The sequence below is a fragment of the Dreissena polymorpha genome, chromosome 2 (genome assembly GCF_020536995.1).
Source record: "Dreissena polymorpha isolate Duluth1 chromosome 2, UMN_Dpol_1.0, whole genome shotgun sequence".
NCBI classification, from domain to species: Eukaryota; Metazoa; Mollusca; class Bivalvia; order Myida; family Dreissenidae; genus Dreissena; species Dreissena polymorpha.
This window is the reverse complement of record NC_068356.1, coordinates 146471763-146494184: the sequence shown is the minus strand read 5'-3', so window position 1 is coordinate 146494184 and position 22422 is coordinate 146471763. Positions and strand designations below refer to the sequence as shown.

The window sequence follows — 22422 nt, the reverse complement described above, 5'->3', positions numbered from 1 at the left end:
ATAAAATGTGTGTCCGTTAAACCTTTTATGACAAATGTATTGATTGAAATTCGAAATAAACACACATCGTTTACAAAAAAATAATCAACGACGAATTGTGCATGCAACTTTGTTACTCATATCACTTCCTATAATTGATCTAGTAACTGAAATCGGTTCCCTTCACTTAATTTTTAAATGTAATACTAATTAAGAACGACATACTTTATTATAATTTATATTGAACTAATTTAAACTTTATGTCAATCAAATCCTTTTATTATATAACACAATATATTTCATCCCGTGTTTGCGTTGCTTTAAAGAAAATCATCGCGTTGATAACTTGTGGTCATAAAGCGTTGTGTCATTTTACGCTGGTTTACTCTACGCGTAAAACCTCAACACGTTTATTCATAACATTACCACGTGCTCTTCAGTGTTTACAATCGAAAATTGGAATGCCCGCGCGCATCGATTCTGTGCGCTGATTGGTTGTTGGCAACCGGTGCTCATGAATATTCAAAATAGCATTCAAGATCATCCTGCGTTTTGATTGGTCAACTGCTTTACACAGCAATCTGCCCGCGCGGAGAGACGATTTTGCCTTTCGTTAGACTAGATTGTACACACAGGTTCAAAGTGACCTAGGATCAGATTTTTGCCTGGAAAGTTGTTATAATTATAAGGTTCTAAAATGGAAATGGAAAAGAGAATCCAGCTGGAGCGAAGGGGACGCAAGGAGAGCGAGGTAAGCAATGATCTTTGTATCGTTTGTTGTTCGTTTGGCATGGGACTGAAGTAGGCCATCTTGACTTCAGGAGGCATGTGTATGGCCATTGTGATTATCTTAAAAATGTTGTTTGTTTCTTGAATTATTCAATGCGAGGTTTATTTTCTTGCTTAAATTACGTACATTTTTGGCAAGTGTCACATTCATTATGATTTCTGAGGATATTGCTGTATAATAAGTTCTAGTTCAAATTATTAAAATTTTGAATGTTTAGTCTTTTCTAATAATTTCACATTTGTAAAATGCTTACTCCCATGTATATCACCTCAGAATCATAATGGTAGTTAATATGGTTACAAAGCTAAATACAATGACAAATGAACATGGTTTGACTTTTTGACATTGTATTGTTGTCCATCTTAATTGACAAGATTATTATATAATAACATAAAATGTACATTTAAAGATATCAAACAATACTAAAATGTTGTTATATTCATAAATATTCGTGTATCAAGCACAAATCAGTGGTACAGTTTATGTAGAACACTGTAAATCTTGACATCATCGCCGGCTTCTGGAAATTGTACATGAAGATGGTGGCCATTTTCGCCATGTCTGAATTCCTTGTTTTCACGCATTTCCTCTTATGCGATTCACAATTCACCGATATAAATCCTGATTTGACATTTTCACTCTCCGAAGATAAAATGTTATGCGTTGTAAACGAGTTTATCCCTTTCAATCACTTGTTTTCAGCATGGGCCATTTTCAGTGCTTCATAAAAACAACAGAATCGACGCCATGTTTGTTAGAAATATCTTATGAACGTTTACATTAAAATTGGTCGGTATAATTTGCCAATATGGCTTTTGTATCGTGCCATTATAAATTTCCTTTGGTTATGGTAAGCCAGAAACCGAAAATAAGGTCTTAGATGCGAGGATTTTGTGAATGAGCGTTACACGTTTTTGCGTCATTTGACCTAGTTAGACTCTGTGGGCAGAACGCGCAAGCATGACAACAGATTTTTGTCGCCGGTCAATACAAGTTTACAGTTCAGCAGCTGATTATCGAGCGAAATTGATAAATTATAATATATATAATTGTTTTAAAGGCTTATTAGGTAGGCAATTGATGCGATTTTGCAGAAATTCAAAATGAATTCGAAAACGCGATTTCGAATCTTCCGATCACGGCCATCTTGGATTTCGATGACGAAATCACTCAGGCGAAACGCCTAGTAATTTTCTACAAATTCCAAGATTTATTTCAATGTATCATCTTCGAGACCGATTTAAAATACACGCGAATATTTTTCTTTAGTGCTTACCATAACCAATTACGAAGTTTTTATGCCCGTATAGATGAATTAAGCGAATATTGTGCACTGAAAATGGCGAACAGTCCGTTATGGCGGCCAGATTCGTTCTTTACTGGTGAAAATCATTACGTTGTAACCCATTTGCGTAGAAATACAATCATGTGATAGACCGCTAACTGTTTTGCAAAAAATATACTTAAAGTATACCATGGCATTGCAAAGGACGTACATTTGGTTGATTTCATAACTTAATATACATTTATAACGTTAAATTCCAGGGACTATTTATTTAGCGGAATAAATTATCGACATGAACACTTTGGTTTAAATATGCAAATGAGTTATTGACGTCACGGATAACTAAATGAAAGTAGAATATAGTTGAGGATAATTGCATTGGATGTCACTGACAGTATTACGTGCTGTATGCAAATGCTTAATTTTTACTTGTGGATGTGAATGACTTCTGAAAAAGGCAAAGACATTTGCATAACTTACAAAAAGCTTGTTACCTACTTGTTTTGTAGAAAAGGCTGTTCAAATCTCCCCAAAACACATGCACAAACAGCTTATTTCAATCACTGTGTGACATGCTTATTTTTGCCAATTATTTTGTTTAGATTGCCGAGTTGAACCTGGACAACTGCCGCTCCCAGCAGATTGAGGGTCTGTCTGAGGCGTACTGCAACCTCGAGTCTCTCAGCATTATCAATGTCGGCCTCACCACACTGAAGGGCTTCCCAAAGCTACCAAACCTTAGAAAGGTACAGAATCTCTTGCTGTGTAGGCAGGTTACTTATCTTAACAAGTTAACTTACAACGTGACATGTATGGTGAACAAAAGGGTGGGTGTCTGAATTACTGAACCAGTCATTGAAATTCAGATTTAAATCTACAAGCAAGTCGGGCTAGTACTATGGGAATTTGAACAAGCCCGAGTCAGATTTTACTAGCCCAAACATTTTTGTTAAAAAAGCAGATAAACGTAACATAAAACATTTAAAGAAGCATTCATTTATTCAATCTTTAGAATACAATACAAATCTCTTATTAATTTCATCCTCATCCAAGTTAGCTTCCTCGTCATCTGAGCCAGCCTTTTTCGGATCCTGAAATAAGAAGAAATTAATTTATCCCACTTTTACAGCGAATTCGGGTGATTAAAGCCCCGTTGATTAAATATCATATATAATCAACGACAGGAAATGACGTCAATATTTCGATGAAATGACGTCATAAATCCAGCGAAATTATCCAGTCAAACTAATTTTGTTTGAAATTTAAATAAACAAAACGGTTTACAAAATAAAAAGTGGGATAAATAGAATAATAGATTAGTGTTGATTATAGATCAGGTTAATCATGCTCAGCACGAAAACTAAAAAAGCACTCGCCAAGGCTCGTGCTTTTTGTTTTCTGAGCCTCGCATGATAAACCTGATCTATAATCAACACTAACCTATTATTCTCTATTTCACACACGGATTTCAATCAAATCACAATTATAAATATATACATAAAGTTTAGGTAAAAAATTAGCATAAATGTATCCCATATATCTATGTGAAAGAGAGAGCAAACCTGAACCACCAGAAAATATATAAGCAATTAAGTGCCAGGTTATTCTACAAAAAGCCAGTTGACAAATGCGTCAATAACAGTTACCTCAGATTCGCATTCCTCAAAGACGTATTTGAATGACAACTGTTCGGCCATTACTCTCTGTGTCCCAAACGCAACTCAAAACATTTATTTTACATAATAGTAATCCGGGAACCACAAAACCCTGCACTTTATGCGCAGTAATCCAATTATCGGCTGATTGCCCAGCACGTGTGCGCAGTGTGTTAAAACATATGCGGCTGTTGATTTAAGGGACTCAAAACTTTGTTTACAAATATTGAAAATGAAAGTGGAACTTGTTTTCTGTTTAATGTATTGTACAAGCACGTCGGGCTTGTAATATTGGATTTCCTACAAGCCCGAAAGAAAAACTACTTGTTTTTTGCTGTCGGACTAGTGCGAATTTCGGCGACTGCTGAACTTTGCCATGACTTTGATTTGCCTGTTTTGTAAAATGGGTATGTTTGTCTCAGTTAGACTACAATCCTGAGTTTGAGAGGAGTTTGTTTTTAGTCCAGTGAATAAACACTGATTTTTGAATATTGTAGATTTCTAAAGCGTAAAAAATAAACATGCCAGAAATTATGCCCTCAATAAATCGAATACCTAAGCTGTATGCAGATTTTCACAAAAATGATAAATTTTTAAGAAGTCTAGAATATTTATTATGTGATGACATACTATGATGACATTACAGTGATTTTTTTTGCTCAAATTTACAGCCGAATTTCGGCTGCTTCCCAATCACAAAAATACACTTTTTTTCCCAAAAATCTGACCAAAATTTCCCAAAAAAAGCCCAACTTCCAAATTTTTTTTTTTTTAGAAAGAAGTCTCATATAACTTAATTATGATTTCTTAAATCTAGGTCTCAACTTTATTTTTAAAACATCTTACAAAATATATAACTTGAATTTAGTCATTTTTGTCCATAAATCATTCCCAAACTTGCCACTTTTATTGATTAAAAAAAAAACAATTTGACCAGACTCCTTTTCTAGAAAACTCCCTGAACATGCACTTAAAAACAATATCACTTCTGTTACTTATAATCCTATTTATAATGCTTACTTTTTCCCAATTTCATGGTTTACCGCGCTAATTTCCCCAATTCAAATGGCACAGGCTGTAACAAATTAAAGCAAAAAATCACTGCATTAGAAACATATATTTTCCCATTTTCTTACACTTGTATATTCAGTATGTAATGTACAGAAAACATGTGCGTTTTATCAGAAAATCCAGGTGCTGATTATAATTTGAATTAGATAAGACAAAACATATAAAAAGTTGATACTTGGGAAAGGGTGTTTTTACGAGATTTTCTCAGTTCAGGTCTACCGTCTTATTTTCTATGTTTTAGTTGGAGCTGAGTGACAACCGTATCTCCAGCGGCCTCAACAACCTGTCTGGCTGCCCCAACCTCACACACCTCAGTCTCAGTGGCAACAAGATCAAGGACTTTGAGCCCCTCGAAGCATTGGTGAGTCTACCATTGAATTGTTTCCTTCTTTTTAAAGTACTCCTAAAAGGCTTTTTCTCAATGTAGGAATTTTTTATGACTTCTCAATTGCAGTCCGATAAAATTTCAAAAAGGTATGAAAGTTACGTCAATTTCATTCAAAAGGGCATTATCTGCAAGGCAGCAAATTATATGAGTACTGAAACTGAACAATTAGCATAAAAGAACGTAAAATAAGTTTTAGATTTTTGTGCAATGAAGTACCCTGCTGTTTAAAAGACCCATAAATACAAATGTGAAGATTTCATGACATGATTGAATTTTCCGGATTTCATGGTTTTGTGGTTTCATCAATTATCCCCATTGGTTTGATCGAGATTTGGTTCCATAGATAGTGCGCAATTGAAGTTTATTTTCTGAAATAAGACTGACTTTTGTGGATTATTCTGTTTATTTATTTGATTTATATAACCAACATATATATTTAAGTGACATTATATTGTGATATTTAATGGAAATAAAGCCTTTTTGTTCCCTACGGGTTTCACCGGAGAGGACTAATTGTTTGTGCTCTGTGCGTCTGTATGTGAGTCTGTCTGTCACACTTTTCTGGATCCTGCAATAACATTAAAAGTTCTTCATAATTGTTCATGAAACTTGAAACATGGTCAGATGGCAAAATGGAGATTATGCATGTCTTTTCATTTTGTTCCTACGTCAAGAATTCTGGTTGCTATGGCAACAACAATGGTGGAGTCGGTAGGGGACATATATTGCTTGGCGTTAGTCTTGTTTGTAGCATGATACTTTATGGTAACCAAATTCATGCTCAGTCACTGACAGTTCGTGTTTAAAACAAGCAGAGGCTAAAGTTACAATTTGTGTGTGTAGGATTATTTAAAAGAAATGAAAGGACACTTAAATGCATCCCCCCAGTTAAGTACTATTCCACGTAGGAATAATGACAGGGCTCCAGTCCCTTCCCCCTCCTATGAGAACATGCCCTGTGAAACCATATTCTTTTGCACAGGCAATAGCCGGGGCTTACAAATGTATCAATGGATGTTTTTGTATTTCAAAGTTTATGAGGTCCTACACTTTCTGAGGCAGTATTATGGGAGGACTTGAGTTTGTTCCCACACTCCAACTAAATTATCTTACCAGACTCATCAAAGTTGGAATAAATTTTGAATCAAAGTTGTTATGTCCAGCTATTTAGTTTCTATATTTGAAACTTAATGAATTTTGGTGTGATCTTGTGGGGGGGTTCCCGGACAAAACCGCCATCTGTCCTGTAATGTGACCAACAACCTAGACGACATGCACCAGGAGGATTTAACCCTGGTTGCTTAGGTGATCTAGTGTCGGGGCCTTTTTTCTTGATTTGGGTAAAGGGCCTGGCCTTCCATTTTGGGGGAAAAATTGTGGACAAAACTGATAAAAGTGCAAGAAATTTCTGAAAGTTGGCTTGAAATTTGGGGAAAATTGCATCATTTTAAATTAATTACCTTAGGGGAACTTGAACGGGCCTTTATAAGGCACTTGCTAAAGAAGAAAAAAAAGCCCTGAGCTTCTATAACTTAATTTCTGTCAAACAGAAGGACCTCCCCAACCTGAAGAGCCTGGACTTGTTCAATTGTGAGGTAACAAATGCGGATGAATACCGTGAGAAAGTGTTTGAGTTGCTTAGCAACCTCAAGTACCTCGATGGCTACGATCAGGACGACCAGGAGGCTGAGGATGACGAGGAGGAGGGTGAGGGATTGTCTACTTTGTAAAACACAAATTACACACCTTAACCTCTAAAAGTAAAAAAAAGTCACAAATTTCAATATACTAAATGATTTCCTTAAAGGGGCCTTTTTACAGACTTTGGCATGTATCGAAATTTGTCATTAAATGCTATATATTGATAGATGTAAACATTCGATATAAAAAGCTCTAGTAAAATACAACGATAACTTTAAAGAAAGAAAAAAAAGTGATCCTCAACTAGGCTTGAACCACTGACCTCTGTAGTAAAAGTCTGTCGCGTAGATCAGAGCTCCAGATAACATTTTGGTCAAATTCTTATTTACTCCCAATTTTAAAACCTAATTCTTATTTTACCCCCTATTTATAAAATTAATTCTTCACAATATATTACAAAATAATTTGATTATTCATTGTTTTTGACACATCAACAAATTGAGTCACTTACGCAAGAGCTTATAAATTCATCAATTATTGATGAAACCATGCTTTGAGTATTTGAATCTATTTGAAAGAATGCATGCAGCGTGGACTTTTGACACTGAAATAGCTTTTTTGCCTTCCACGTTTCGGGCGGCCATTTTGATTGTTTATGTAAAACGGTCACTGACACTTCAGCTTAGGTCATAATGGCCTTTTGGTCGCCGTTAAAGTCATATCAAAAACTATATTTAACATTTAATTTTAATGACATTTTGAATAGGTATACAGTATATTACTCGTGTATAAAAATTACGATAAGGGTAATTAAAAAGGTACACTAAACAGTAATGACTCGCCTGCAATACTAGGAGAACAGAATCGAGACCGTTTGGCCTTTCGACCGTTCTTAAGTGTGGCTCTTCCTCACAGCAATCGCTTGAGTGATGTTGACTTAAAGTTGTAGTTTTAATTGAGCGCCGAGAAGAGTCAGAACCGGGATGAAATGTTTACAGTATATAATTTGCTACTGGAAGTTTAACGCACGTTCGAAAATTTTGAATTCGTGTTTTATTTTTTCAATGCGTAACTTAACGCAAAGATTTTAAATCTAAATCATTATTTAAGAAATTTAATTCGTTTTTACGCCTTTACACGTTATCTGGAGCACTGGCGTAGACCACTCGGCCATCCGTGCTCATACTATGATGAATGTATTTAATACTTTATATAAGCAATCCTCATAGTGTAACAAAATTTAACGACAACAACAAAGCTCTCCAAATTATTCAATCGTTTCGCGTTGCAACGCTTTATAATTTTCAGGTTTCTGAAAGTGAATCGTCAAAAGATGCATATAATGGATATTTTAGCGCATGGTACATGTTCATTAATACTGTTTCCTCACAAATATAACTACAACGAAAATGTGAGAATCTGAAACATTTTTAGCTCGACTTTTATATATTAAATATATAGTGGAACTATCCTTACCTCGGCGTGAGCGTGCAAATGTTAAAGTTTTCGTACCACCCCAAATATTTAATATGTCCCTTGACATATTGCTTTAATATTTTGCATACTTCTTTACCAACATGACCCCCAACCTATAAACAAGAGTAGACAACTGTATCAAGCATTTTGTAAGAATTATGGCCCTTTTACCACTTAGATTTATCAATTCTATGTTGAAGTTTGCGTACCACCTCAAATATTTTCAATGTTCCTTGAAACTGTATCAAGCATTTTGTAAGAATTATGGCCCTTTTTCAATTTACAATATGCATATTACTTTAGTTACATTGCCACAACTTCTTTATGATCAGATTTTATTAATACTTTGACAATACAACACTTACCTGAATACCACAATGGATTCCACCCAAACAATACCCCACGCCCCAACCCAGGAGACCTGCCGCCCCCCTCCCCCCCTCCTTTTTTTATTTTTGATGGCTTACGTTATACTGTCAAGCACTCAAATAGTCGAGCGCGCTGTCCTCTGACAGCTCATGTTAGTCCCCTACTGGTTTCACCGGAAGGGACTTATGGTTTTGTATCCGTCCATCTGTCCGTCACACTTTTCTGGATCCTGCAATAACTTTAAAAGTACTAAAAAAATTTCATGAAACTTGAAATATGGATAGATGGCAATATGGACATTATTCACGTCATTTCATTTTGTTCCTACGTCAAAAATTCTGGTTGCTATGGCAACAAATAGATAAGAAATACTGCTGAAAATGGTGTTTTTTTCTGGATCCTGCAATAACTATTACAGTTTTTAATTTTTTTTCATGAAACTTGAAACATGGATAGATGGCAATATGGACATCATGCACGCCATTTCATTTTGTTCGTACATCAAAAAGTCTGGTTGCTATGGAAACAAATGGACTAGAAATACTGCTGAAGATGGTGTTTTTTTCTGGATTCTGCAATAACTATTACAGTTTTTAACCAGGTTTTCCGAAGGAAAAAACTGGTTATTAGATTGGCAAATGCGGGCGGGCTGGCTGGCGGGCTGGCTGGCTGGCGGGCTGGCGGAATAAGCTTGTCCGGGCCATAACTATGTCGTTCATTGTCAGATTTTAAAATCATTTGGCACATTTGTTCACCATCATTGGACGGTGTGTCGCGCGAAATAATTACGTCGATATCTCCAAGGTCAAGGTCACACTTTGAGTTCAAAGGTCAAAAATGGCCATAAATGAGCTTGTCCGAGCCATAACTATGTCGTTCATCGTCAGATTTTAAAATCATTTGGCACATTTGTTCACCATCATTGGACGGTGTGTCGCGCAAAATAATTACGTCGATATCTCCAAGGTCAAGGTCACACTTTGAGTTCAAAGGTCAAAAATGGTCATAAATGAGCTTGTCCTGGCCATAACTATGTCATTCATTGTGAGATTTTAAAATCATTTGGCACATTTGATCACCATCATAGGAAGGTGTGTCCCACGAAAGAATCACGTCAATATCTCCAATGTCAAGGTCGCCACGACTAAAAATAGATTTAAAAAAAAAAAAATTACAAAGGGGGTTAATTTTTTTTGGTCATTTCAAAAGTTCAGTTTGAGTTTTCTCCCTTTATCAGATTTTTTTTTCACAATGAAAACCTGGTTTTGTGACAATTTTGTCCCTTGTTAATTTAAAAAAAAAAAAATTTGAAACATGGATAGATGGCAATATGGACATCATGCACGCCATTTCATTTTGTTCGTACATCTTAAAGTCTGGTTGCTATGGAAACAAATGGACTAGAAATACTACTGAAGATGGTGTTTTTTTCTGGATTCTGCGATTACTTTAAAAGTTCTAATTATTTTTCATGAAACTTGAAATATGGATAGATGGCAATATGGACATTATGCACGTCATTTCATGTTGTTCATACGTCAAAATTCTGGTTGCTATGGCGACAAATAGACTAGAAATACTGCTGAAAATGGTGGTTTTCTGGATTCTGTGATAAGTTTAAAAGTTCTAAATATTTTTTCATGAAACTTGAAATATGGATAGATGGCAATATGGACATTATGCACGTCATTTCATTTTGTTCCTACGTCTAAAATTCTGGTTGCTATGGCAACAAATAGACTAGAAATACTGCTGAAAATGGTGTTTTTTTCTGGATCCTGCGATAACTTAAAAGTTCTTAATATTTTCATGAAACTTGAAACATGGATAGATGGCAATATGAACATTATGCATGTCATTTTATTTTGTTTGTACGTCAAAAATTCTGGTTGCTATGGCAACAAATAAAAACATATTCTGACAATGGTGGAATTTCTGACAATGGTGGAGCCGGTAGGGGACTTTAATTGCTTGGCAATAGTCTTGTTTTTAATTTTGTCAATTTACCAAAACGTGAAAAGGTCCCTTTTACAAATTCAATGTAAAAGAAATAACTTTAACCACTTCTGGAACAGCATTCCAGGGGGAATTGATTTAAAGAATTAAAAAAGTTCACTGTTTTTCATCCATCTTTTTACCAGCAACTCTCGTTGATGAAGGTACAGTACTGCCAGCTGTAGAGGTATCATGTAGTCTCCAACCTTCAAGCAAAGCTGGCAGTTTTAGTACACAATAATATTTAGTTTCCTACCACATGTACATTGAAATATTCACAAATGAAGTCATGGCAAGTGCCCCTACAGAGAATGTGTCTTCCAATAAATGGTAATCTTATTATATTTTGGTTATCTCCGCTGTCCGTCTGTCCGTCCTGGCCACTATTTCTCCTACACAATTAGCACTAGAACCTTGAAACTTACACACATGGTAGCTATGAGCATATGTGCGACCCTGCACTGTTTGGAATTTTGATCTGACCCCTGGGTCAAAAGTTATGGGGGTTGGGGTGGGGCTGGGTCAGAGATTTTCACTCATTTCTTTAGGTTATTTTACATTAACTTCTTTATTTCTGCACTGATTTACTTCAAATTGATACTGAACCTCTCTTATGACAAAGCGGTCAATCTCAGCTATGCCTGGCCCCATTACCAACACTGGGGCACCTCGCTCACATAGACCACACCCACCCAAAATTGCCTTTTACTATAGTTTCTTCATTTTTACACCAATTCACTTCTAATTGATACTGAACCTCTCTTATGACAAAACGGTCAATCTCAACTATGCATGGCCCCATTACCAACCCTGGGGTGCCCCGCCCACATAGACCACACCCACCGAAAATTGCCTTTTACTATAGTTTCTTCATTTCTACACGGATTGACTTCAAATTGATACTGAACTTCTATTATGACAATACGGTCAATCTTAACTACGCATGGCCCCATTACCAACCAAAATTGCCTTTTACTACAATTTCTTCATTTCTACACCGATTCACTTCTAATTGATACTGAACTTCTCTTATGACAATACGGTCAATCTCAATTATGCATGGCCCCATTACCAACCCTAGGGCGCCCCAGGGTCAACAATGCAGAGAGAGGATACGCGTCGGTCTCTGCCGCGCCATAGTTTAACTTGCCAGTTAATTGGAATGTTGGGCCAGTGATAGTTACAAGTTAACAATACCTTGTGGCCTGTCATTATTTGTAGACTTTCCTACCGACTGCATTAGTAAAATAGTGACATTCTGCTCTCACTGTACTCACAATGTGTGTGTGTTGGTTTCAGACGGTGTTGACGAAGACTTTGATGGAGAAGACGGTGAAGAAAATGAGGAAGGTAAAATAAATTTGCATTAATTTAACTACTGGGTGTATGGAGAGACTGGGTGTATGGAGAGATCTTAAGGTAATCTAGCATGGTTCTCAGGACTCAGCCTAAGATCAAATGTGAAAGTGAAGTGACTTCTCGCTCAGCTGAAATTAGGGAGAAGAGAGGCAACTTAAAGGAGAAGTGGTTTCTGTCCAGCATTTAATAATCTCTTCACTTATTTCATTCCCTTCATGACACCACATCCATCATCATTATGATTAATCAGAAACCACTTGCATTTGGCAGTTTAGGGCGAAACCTTAACAAATTTAACCAATCATACTTAATGTTACTGTTGTGTTATGATTGTACTTTATTCTTAGATTTAATTCTAAGAATTGTTTGGTGAATGCAGGCCCTGTTTGAGGCACATTTTGAACACCTTATGTTGCTGTTCGTTAGGTGAAGATGATGGCGGAGATGATGATGAAGAAGAGGAGGAAGCAGGAGCTGAAGATGATGATGACGACGACGATGATGATGAAGAAGACGTCGATGATGAGGAGGAGGATGAGGAAGAAGATGAGGGATCCAATCTGCAGTTGTTAAACCAGTCAGGGGACCTCGAGGTATGGGCATCATTTGAGCTCTGTTCTGGGAAACCTTGCTTAGCACAGGCTAATCAGGTTGTATGCCTATATTCAACCAGGAAGTACCTTGAAGTCTGTTCAGGTTGTATGCCTATATTCAACCAGCAAGGTACTTGAAGTGTGTTCAGGTTGTATGCCTATATTCAACCAGCAAGTACCTTGAAGTCTGTTCAGGTTGTATGCCTATATTCAACCAGCAAGTACCTTGAAGTCTGTTCAGGTTGTATGCCTATATTCAACCAGCAAGTACCCTGAAGTCTGTTCAGGTTGTATGCCTATATTCAACCAGCAAGTACCCTGAAGTCTGTTCAGGTTGTATGCCTATATTCAACCAGCAAGTACCTTGAAGTCTGTTCAGGTTGTATGCCTATATTCAACCAGCAAGTACCTTGAAGTCTGGTCAGGTTGTATGCCTATATTCAACCAGCAAGTACCTTGAAGTCTGGTCAGGTTGTATGCCTATATTCAACCAGCAAGTACCTTGAAGTCTGTTCAGGTTGTATGCTGGGCATCAGTATCTCAGTGATGGAAATGAAGCCTTTAACTTTTGAATCTGTAAGAAATGTCTTGAATTGAAAATTGATTTTTGTAAGGAACTACACAGCCATCAAAGTTGTAAATGGTTTTATGCAGTATTTTATAGTTCACTGCTGCTATAGATTGTTCCTAGTTCACTGCTGCTATAGATTGTTCTCGGTGCAGTATTTTATAGTTCACTGCTGCTATAGATTGTTCCTAGTTCACTGCTGCTATAGATTGTTCTCAGTGCAGTATTTTATAGTTCACTGCTGCTATAGATTGTTCCTAGTTCACTGCTGCTATAGATTGTTCTCAGTGCAGTATTTTATAGTTCACTGCTGCTATAGATTGTTCCTAGTTCACTGCTGCTATAGATTGTTCTCAGTGCAGTATTTTATAGTTCACTGCTGCTATAGATTGTTCCTAGTTCACTGCTGCTATAGATTGTTCTCAGTGCAGTATTTTATAGTTCACTGCTGCTATAGATTGTTCCTAGTTCACTGCTGCTATAGATTGTTCTCAGTGCAGTATTTTATAGTTCACTGCTGCTATAGATTGTTCCTAGTTCACTGCTGCTATAGATTGTTCTCAGTGCAGTATTTTATAGTTCACTGCTGCTATAGATTGTTCCTAGTTCACTGCTGCTATAGATTGTTCTCAGTGCAGTATTTTATAGTTCACTGCTGCTATAGATTGTTCCTAGTTCACTGCTGCTATAGATTGTTCTCAGTGCAGTATTTTATAGTTCACTGCTGCTATAGATTGTTCCTAGTTCACTGCTGCTATAGATTGTTCCCAGTATTTTATAGTTGACTGCTGCTATAGATTGTTCCCAGTGCTCAACATGCTGAAGTTTGACACGTTGTGTTTGTGTTGCAGGATGAGGAAGATGATGAAGATTTCAATGCTGATGGTGCAGAGGAGGATGAGGAGGAAGCAGGGGAGGAGGAGGAAGATGATGGTGAGTCACACAGTGATTTGGGGCTGCTATACAACCCCATTCCCAAGATAAAAAAGTAAATATTTTTCCAACATAAAATTCCCAATTGAAGGTTTCATTAAAAAATTATTTGAATAAATCGCAGCGTTTGGTTTATTTCTGTTACCAGCTCTATTAGTTGAATATTGGTAAGTATAATAATAAAACTTTTATTCTAAATTATAAGTATTTGTTAGCAAAAAAAACCACCGTTTTCCCAATTTGTCTAAATTAGGCTATTTTCGCCTATCTTAAGTGCCCTGTTGACCCAAAATGGTAAGGAAAAAAATAGCTGGGTGGGAACCACTACAGGTTATGGGAGACTAAGCAAAACTTGCAATGCAGTCCATAAGAAAAATGTTAATGTCTCTCAATTGTTCAGGTGCTGCCCAATACCAAATTGGTAACAAGCATGAATATTTCACCAGGTTCGAATCTTTACAAGAATACAAAAACATGAATGTTGGTCAGACCCTTTTGAGGTTTTGAAGAGAGTACTATAATGTCATAAAAGCCACATTACATTGTGAGCCCTGGAGTCTTATTGCAACCTCTTAAAATACCTGTGACCGTTTGTATTATTGTAAGTTAAGTTGGAATATGAGTTACCAAAGTATATTTCAGTGGCCAAAAAAAAGAACTAGGATATTTACAGTGTTATTGTTCGTTAAAAATCGGGTCCAGTATTCGGCCCCATTCCCAGTTGAAAAAAAGTATATATTTTTTCCAAATGAGACCTTAAAATTCCCTTTTGAAGGTTTCCAACAATTTTTAACCAGGTTTTCCGAAGGAAAAAACTGGTTATTAGATTGGCGAATGCAGGCTGGTGGGCGGGCGGAACAAGCTTGTCAGGGCCATAACTATGTCGTTCATTGTCAGATTTTAAAATCATTTGGCACATTTGTTCACCATCATTGGACGGTGTGTCGCGCGAAATAATTACGTCGATATCTCCAAGGTCAAGGTCACACTTTGAGTTCAAAGGTCAAAAATGGCCATAAATGAGCTTGTCCTGGCCATAACTATGTCATTCATTTTGAGATTTTAAAATCATTTGGCACATTTGTTCACCATCATGGGACGGTGTGTCGCAAGAAAGAATCACGTCAATATCTCCAATGTCAAGGTTGCCACGACTAAAAATATATATTTTTTTAAAAACAAACTTACAAAGGGGGTTAATTTTTTTTGTTCATTTCAAAAGTTCAGTTTGAGTTTTCTCCCTTTATCAGATTTTTTTTTCACAATGAAAACCTGGTTTTGTGACAATTTTGTCCCTTGTTTATATATTTATATTTCATTATGTTGTTCATCTCCCATCCAGCCATATCAGTTCAATCTTATATAAAATAATACTGAACAACACTTCTTTTCATAATTTGAATCATTTTTTTAGCAAAGAGCAAAAACACTATTTTCCCAATGTTAGTCAAAGGCCACGAATGTTCCCAAGTCAAAGGCCACGAATGTTCCCAAGTAATCCTATGTAAATGAATAATACAAATTTCCCAAATTAAGTCAAAATGACGCAAATTTTCCCAGTGCAAAGGGACCAGGCCCAATTCCCGAAATAGGGGGGGGGGAACCAGTTTCTACACCAATAAAATCACCTACTCTGAAGAGGTGTATATTTTAAAAGTAATCAACAGGACAGGACACATTTACCAGATTGGAGAGAATTTCAGTTTTAAAAGAGAAAATTCGCTCAGAGAGTTTCAACTGTTGTTATTAGACATAAAATCTCAAATTTGTCACATCTTCATAAGATAGAGGCTACCCAGTGTCCGACAAATCCATTGCCTGGAGCCTGGGGGCTACCGAAATTTTTCATCGGGCTACTGAAATTTTCCAGCTGACGCCCGCCGGGCTACTATAAATCTATAAGAGCGGTAGCCCGTTTTATTGACAGACATACGTAGAATAAACACGCTGATCATGTGTTTCTACACTGTGTATTGCTTATAATCCGATAACAAAGTGCTATCAATTATCTACTCAGTCACCGATCACTTGCGGTAGTCGTAATCAGTAACAGTGTATTTTAATCATCCAATCAGAATCAACATATGTCGTCTGCTAATAATATAATGAGAGCCGGTTGGATAAATGGCGCACATGATGCAACATCATTTCGCAGTTTGGAATTCTTTGTTAACCGCAACAATGAGTTATAGCGACAACGTTTTTAAAGTCGTTAAATATCCAAGGACGCCGAACATAAAATAAATCAAAACAATAGCGGATACTTTAAAACGGTAACGAAACCGAAAATGAATATTAATAACAACGGCGTGAACGCGGTTAACACCTGCTAATTAGTTTGCATTGTCAATTAATAATTGGATTAATTGACTGTTAATCAATAATCCCATATATGCCCAATATATATTTTTTAAACCAAATTATGGGTGGGTAATATAGACGATAAGAGTCATAAACACAAACGTTTGAAATATGTGTCAAATGAATTTCGGCATATGGTATTATTTAAAGATATGATGAAATAAGCTCCCAATCAGGACCGTTCAATTGCAACATGCGTAAATCACCTGCCACGTTTTGCATGCGTTGTGTACAGCTATTTTAGGTTACAAAATTCTACATTTAATAAATAAATTTCTTTGTCCAGATAAAAAGCGGGCAAAATTTGCATGGGTGTATTTATTTGTAAATAAAAAATTCGTAGCGGATACAACATTGAGATCATTTAATTTCCATTATAAGTTTCGTTGTGAATTTCAAGTACCAGGTTATCTCGCGAATGATTTGGCATTGGCATTTCCTCTTAATAAAATATAATGTAAACACGCTGTATCGTCACCGTTACACTGTATCAGTTCCATCATTATTGAAACAATTATTGTATTGTATACTGACTGCACACAAGTGTCGTAACATACGGATGCAATACGTAAATTTGGACAGTACTTAAAGTCGGACACAAGTAAATAAATGATTTAATACTCTTGATTTCTTGAAAGTCGGTATTTGTTGTTAAAAAGGGCAATTGCATTGATTAACACCATACGAGTCAATCGTGTTGATCATCTAAACGCTTTATTTACGTTTCCAACTTAACGTGCTGTCCGAATTTAAGTACACATACATGTGCACATACATGTAATATCTACATGTAGTATATGATTTTCTTTGGTACATTTACATTTAAGTACACAGTGCCTGTACTGTAACATTAATTAACGATATTGACTGTGTACATCAGACTACTTGCTGTATTATGAATATGTATGTATACATATTATGTATATGTAAATGAAGAAATAAAATAAAGATGAAAACCTGCCACTTATCATTTTGTAGGAAAATTTTATGGGCTACCAAATATTTTTATTGGTAGCCCAGTGGGCTACCTGAAAAATAAGAAATTTGTCGGACACTGGGCTACCTTAAGTCAAGACTGTAATTGTTTGATTTGCATGCATGTATTTTATTTTTGTTCTAACTTTAATGTGTATTTATGGGAAATTTGGTGTATTGAACAGGAAAAAACAAAATTCTGATTATGTTATTTAAGTATTACTCTTACACCCATTTATTACCGAAAAACTATAAATTGGCCTTACCTTATAAATACTAATAAAAGTAACAGTAATGAGTTTAACCAAATCATTTGAGTCTTGTACTGGGAAAACTGAGCTCAATGCTTTTATTGAATTCTTGTTTAAAAGGAGTCTTTTCTAAGTGAAAATCCAGTTAATGCAGAAAGTGTCATCCCTTATTAATTTTTGTGGACTGCACTGGCTTATCTGAAATGTCACTTTACCCACACTTTACCCACACTTTACCCAAGTGTATAAACCCTTTCCCTCTCAAAAGCAAAATAAAAATGGCTATGTGCAAACAGCATAAAACCAGAACAGCCTGCGAATGACTCGCAGTCTGATCAGGTTTTATGCTGTTTGCTGCTCATCAGTATCTACAGGTTGGAAATGGAGCCTTTAAAACTTCAATCTAGTAAGAAGGGTCTTTAATTAAATTTAACTTTCTTAGGGACTACAAATTAGTACAAATACGTATCTAAGTGGTAAATGGTTAACCCTTTCAGTGCTGGAACCGAATTGTGAAGGCCTTTGCAAACAGTTTGGATCCAGATGAGATGCCACAAAACGTGGCGTCTCATCTGGATCCAAACTGTTTGCTATTCTGATAGTATTCTTTGAAAAAAAATGAAGAAAATGCTTATTTTACAAATTCAGCAGACAACATTTTAGCAGACGACAAATTTCCCAGCATGCAAAGGGTTAAGCCCTGTTTCCTCAGAGCAAGGCTGGTATCACAGTGTGGTTAACAATGCTATTGTGTCTTAAACTGAGACTCGGTGTTCTCCGTAGACACAGGCAGCCTTTGATTTCACCACTTACTAACTGTCTCAGCGCTGGCTTTTTCCCTCAAAATATCAATTTTAAAAAACGCCCTGATTAGTTCTTAGTTGCTGGCTACTTTGAAAATATAACTGGCATCTCAAATTTTTATGGAGAACTGTGCTGAGACTGCTTTCATGACTTTACTGGATTGTTAACTCCAGGAGCTGTTCTCACTGGATTGTTAACTCCAGGAGCTGTTCTCACTTTACTGGATTGTTAACTTCAGGAGCTGTTCTCACTTGACTGTATTGTAAACTCCAGGAGCTGTTCTCACTTGACTGGATTCTAAACTACAGGAGCTGTTCTCAATTCGCTGGTTTTCATTTTTCAGATGATGATCAGAGAGGCACCAAAAGGAAACATGAAGATGAGGAGGATTCATGAACATGTTAGCTCTCATTTCATTGGACAATAACGCAACTATTGACATTTTCTCATCAGAACTATCCAATCATGGATCACCTTTCATTTTCATCCTCATGACTATGAGGTCTATAGTGCACATTACAGTGATGTCATCGACTTACAGAAGGAGTTTTTACATTGGTCGCAAGCCGTTCAAAACCAGGTCTTCGTCTCTGTAGAAAATACAGAGTTACAGCAGATTTCTTGTATATTGTTTTTCACATGTCCAATGGTTTGCTGCTATGTTATTTTGATTTTTCAAACTGTTATGTCATTCATGTCATTTGATGTAAAGTTATAAATTGGGTCCCAGTAAAAAATATACATGCATGTTTTATTTAACTTTAATGGCAGATTATGAATGTAACTTAAAATATTTGATTATGAAAACATAAATGTTGACAAAAACTAAGTAACACATTCACAAATAAGTCCATTTACATTCCAAAAACAGAAAAAATAAATAGAAAACAATCTTTTTAAAAAATAAACGTAGTTGCCTTATTTCATATGAAACGAAACATGTTCTTCTCTGCTTTTCGCTTAACAAGTTGTATGTATTATTTCGGTTATTGTACATAAATACATTTTATGAAGTCTATTGCCTTACATTTTTACCGTATGTCGGGTTGATTAAGAAAAACAGATTTCCTACAATTTAAAAAATAGGTGATGTAATTTACATTGGTCCTGTTTAACTAGTGTTAAGACACTCCTTGTAATAAACTTACAACCAGTGCTATGTATTAAAGACGTGACTAGCATATAAGGGTAAATAAAGCTCAATAAGAGATCAGAGGTTTGTATTAGGGGTTAAATTTGTAGCACATTGAACATATTCATTATGCAAATGTTTGAATGTAAATATTTGTGTATTGCTGCAGTAACATAAAACAGCAAAATTCGACTGAAAACTATGGACATTATATGTATAGATTTTCCTTTAATATTCCTTCATACACGTATGTATTCACAATTGTGAAGCATGTCATATGGCCTTGGTTTAAACTTCACCAATCTTATACTTTGGCAACTAATTTGTGATAGATTTTCATAAGGTAAAGTGTTAAAAAACAGTGGTATTTTTCAGAGAAGTAAGTTTTAATATGCAAACAAGCTACTTGTAAATACTATAATTGAAATGAATTTCACAAGAACTATTTTAACTGATCTGAATAATATGGCTTATATTTTAAAACATAGAAAATAAACTTATACCATTTGTTCTTCCCCTAGCCATCATAATCAAAAGTATATATTATTAATTGACTTCTTGATTTCCCCTTACTGAAACACTTGTAACATCCAAATTTGCATAGATGCTTTTACTGTACTTCTGTTTAACTTTGGCTGTTAGTTACATAAACTTTTTTGGCATATGATCTCAAATGACTATGTATTTATATCTGCATTTTGAAAAGTTGATAAATGCAATTATTTGAAACGAATGCCATAAGCACATGTACCATTTATCAGAGAACGATATTCACATTTGTTAAGGCCATAGATATTTTGCTAAGTATTTGAGATATTTGCTGCAAATTTCATACTTCCAAAGTATTGGATTAAGTCGAGGGTTAGAAGTTCATAGTAATCAATGTATTTGGGGAGAATAAACGTCAAAAAACTTAAATTGGTGGAAAAAATGTTTTTATGGGTAAAAAAGGACTGTCACCGGCCATTAGAACCTTGTTTTGAGAACAACTTAAAGCGAGTGCAAAATGTCCGCACAGGCTAATCAGGGACAACAATTTCCGCCTTATCCGGATTTCGTTTAGAAGAGACTCTTTAAACGAAAAACTCCAAAAAAGCGGAATGTGTCTTCTCTGATTCGCTCATCTCTGGGATGACACTTTGCGTACATGCTTTAAGCCCGTTTTACCAAAATTGCGACTTAAATTCATGGGACACTAGACAGTCTGGTGGCAGCATGGTTTTTGTACTGGACAGAATGAACCCTTTAGAATCAGATGTTGTTAAGATCCATTTTGTATGTGTTTGCATTTGGAATGAAGAGGGATGTATGACTGGGATTTCTGAAACATTAGAGTGAGTAATACTTTGAAATGAAAACTTGTATGAAATCTTAAAACTTATTTTATATAAGTAGATACGTAAGATTCCCATGCAACCCTCCAGTATTTTTCTTCCACAGTATAAGGTTGCAAAAATAGATTTAGATTATGTGTTATTTATGTGCATCAGTTATGTGTCTAATGATGATAACTTCACTGGTGACTTGATCAAATTCTGAAATGTTTTTTGTCTGAGTTTGTATTCATATTGGCGTTTTAAAAGTGCTAGAATTTGTTTCAATAGAATACATAGTCATGAACTTAAACATTCATAGATCTTTGACCTCGGCACTGATTAAACTTACTGTAAGAATTGTGTTAACAATATTGAATGACAAGTACTGGGAATTCTAGTTATATATTCCTTTTCATGAATAAAATGTTAAATATATGGAGATTTGTGAATATTTTTATGTCCATGGATCAAATGATCACGGGTATTGTTTTTGGCCGGTCTTTCTGTCTGTCTCTCATTGTATGTGTCTGTCATTGTATGTGTGTGTCTGTCCCAAAACTTTAACCTTGGTCATAACTTTTGCAAGATTGATGATAGCAACTTGATATTTGGCATGCATGTGTCTCATGGAGCTGCACATGTTAAGTGGTGAAAGGTCAAGGTCGTCCTTTAAGGTCAAAGGTCAAATATATGGCTTCACAGCGATGCAGTAGGGGGCATTGTGTTTTACAAACACAGCTCTTGTTTTCCCATTTAACCACAGTATAATGAATCTCCATCTGGTAAAACTGGGTTAAATGCATGTCCATAAATTCATCTTAAGATTAGCCTGTGCAGTCTGCACAGGTAAATCAGGGAAGACACCGCCTAAACTGGATATTGACTAAGAAAAAATGTGAATGAAAAAAAAAAGCATAAATGCAGAAAGTGTCGTTCCTGATAAGACATATGCGGACTTCACAGGCTAATCTGGGTTGACATTTTACCCACATCAATTAAGATGTTTTCCCAGGACAAGGCTCTTAAAACAACCCTATCCTGGTACATCTATGGATTATATTGAATTTATGCATTTAATATTAACAGTTAATCTATTTACCAAAATTCAAGGACACCTCAAAAGTGTTTAATTGTAATGTACATATATAAATGTTCAACTACATTCAGAGATTAAGCAATTATTTCATTTAAGACAACATGACTGTAGAAAGCCAACTAATACAAACTTTCACACAAAAACCCAACAACAACATAATCCTATTCAGGTTTGCTCTGCATTCATATGATCATATTTTTATGCCCCAGGTTCGAATGATCGGGGATATATTGTTTTTGGCCTGTCTGTCTGTCATTGTATGTGTGTGTCCCAAAACTTTAACCTTGGTTAAAGTTTTGCAATAACTTGCAATATTGAAGATAGCAACTTGTTATTTGGCATGCATGTGTATCTCATGAAGCTGTGAGTTGTGAAATGTTAAGGT

At 35.8% G+C, this 22422-nt stretch overlaps 1 protein-coding gene and 1 long non-coding RNA gene across 2 annotated transcripts; both read left to right on the top strand.

The window, feature by feature from the left end:
• The first annotated feature begins 556 nt into the window (after positions 1-556).
• LOC127869347 (acidic leucine-rich nuclear phosphoprotein 32 family member A-like) lies at positions 557-21376 on the top strand. Its single transcript, XM_052411854.1, has 8 exons — positions 557-730; positions 2657-2800; positions 5022-5141; positions 6719-6875; positions 11949-11999; positions 12435-12601; positions 14021-14102; positions 18837-21376. Exons 1-8 carry the CDS (start codon positions 677-679, stop codon positions 18887-18889), a joined length of 828 nt encoding a protein of 275 aa, XP_052267814.1. The 5' UTR covers positions 557-676; the 3' UTR covers positions 18890-21376.
• Positions 12678-13326, top strand: LOC127869353 (uncharacterized). Its single transcript, XR_008044521.1, has 3 exons — positions 12678-12842; positions 12935-13072; positions 13119-13326. It is a non-coding gene; the product is annotated as an uncharacterized LOC127869353 (long non-coding RNA).
• Positions 21377-22422: the final 1046 nt, after the last annotated feature.

Bases quoted from the DNA above. Each gene is read 5' to 3' on its own strand.
- LOC127869347 (XM_052411854.1), top strand. From the start codon at position 677: ATGGAAATGGAAAAGAGAATCCAGCTGGAGCGAAGGGGACGCAAGGAG. The intron at 5,142-6,718 runs GTGAGTCTACCA...TCTGTCAAACAG, and splicing joins TTGAGCCCCTCGAAGCATTG to AAGGACCTCCCCAACCTGAA. The intron at 12,000-12,434 runs GTAAAATAAATT...GCTGTTCGTTAG, and splicing joins CGGTGAAGAAAATGAGGAAG to GTGAAGATGATGGCGGAGAT.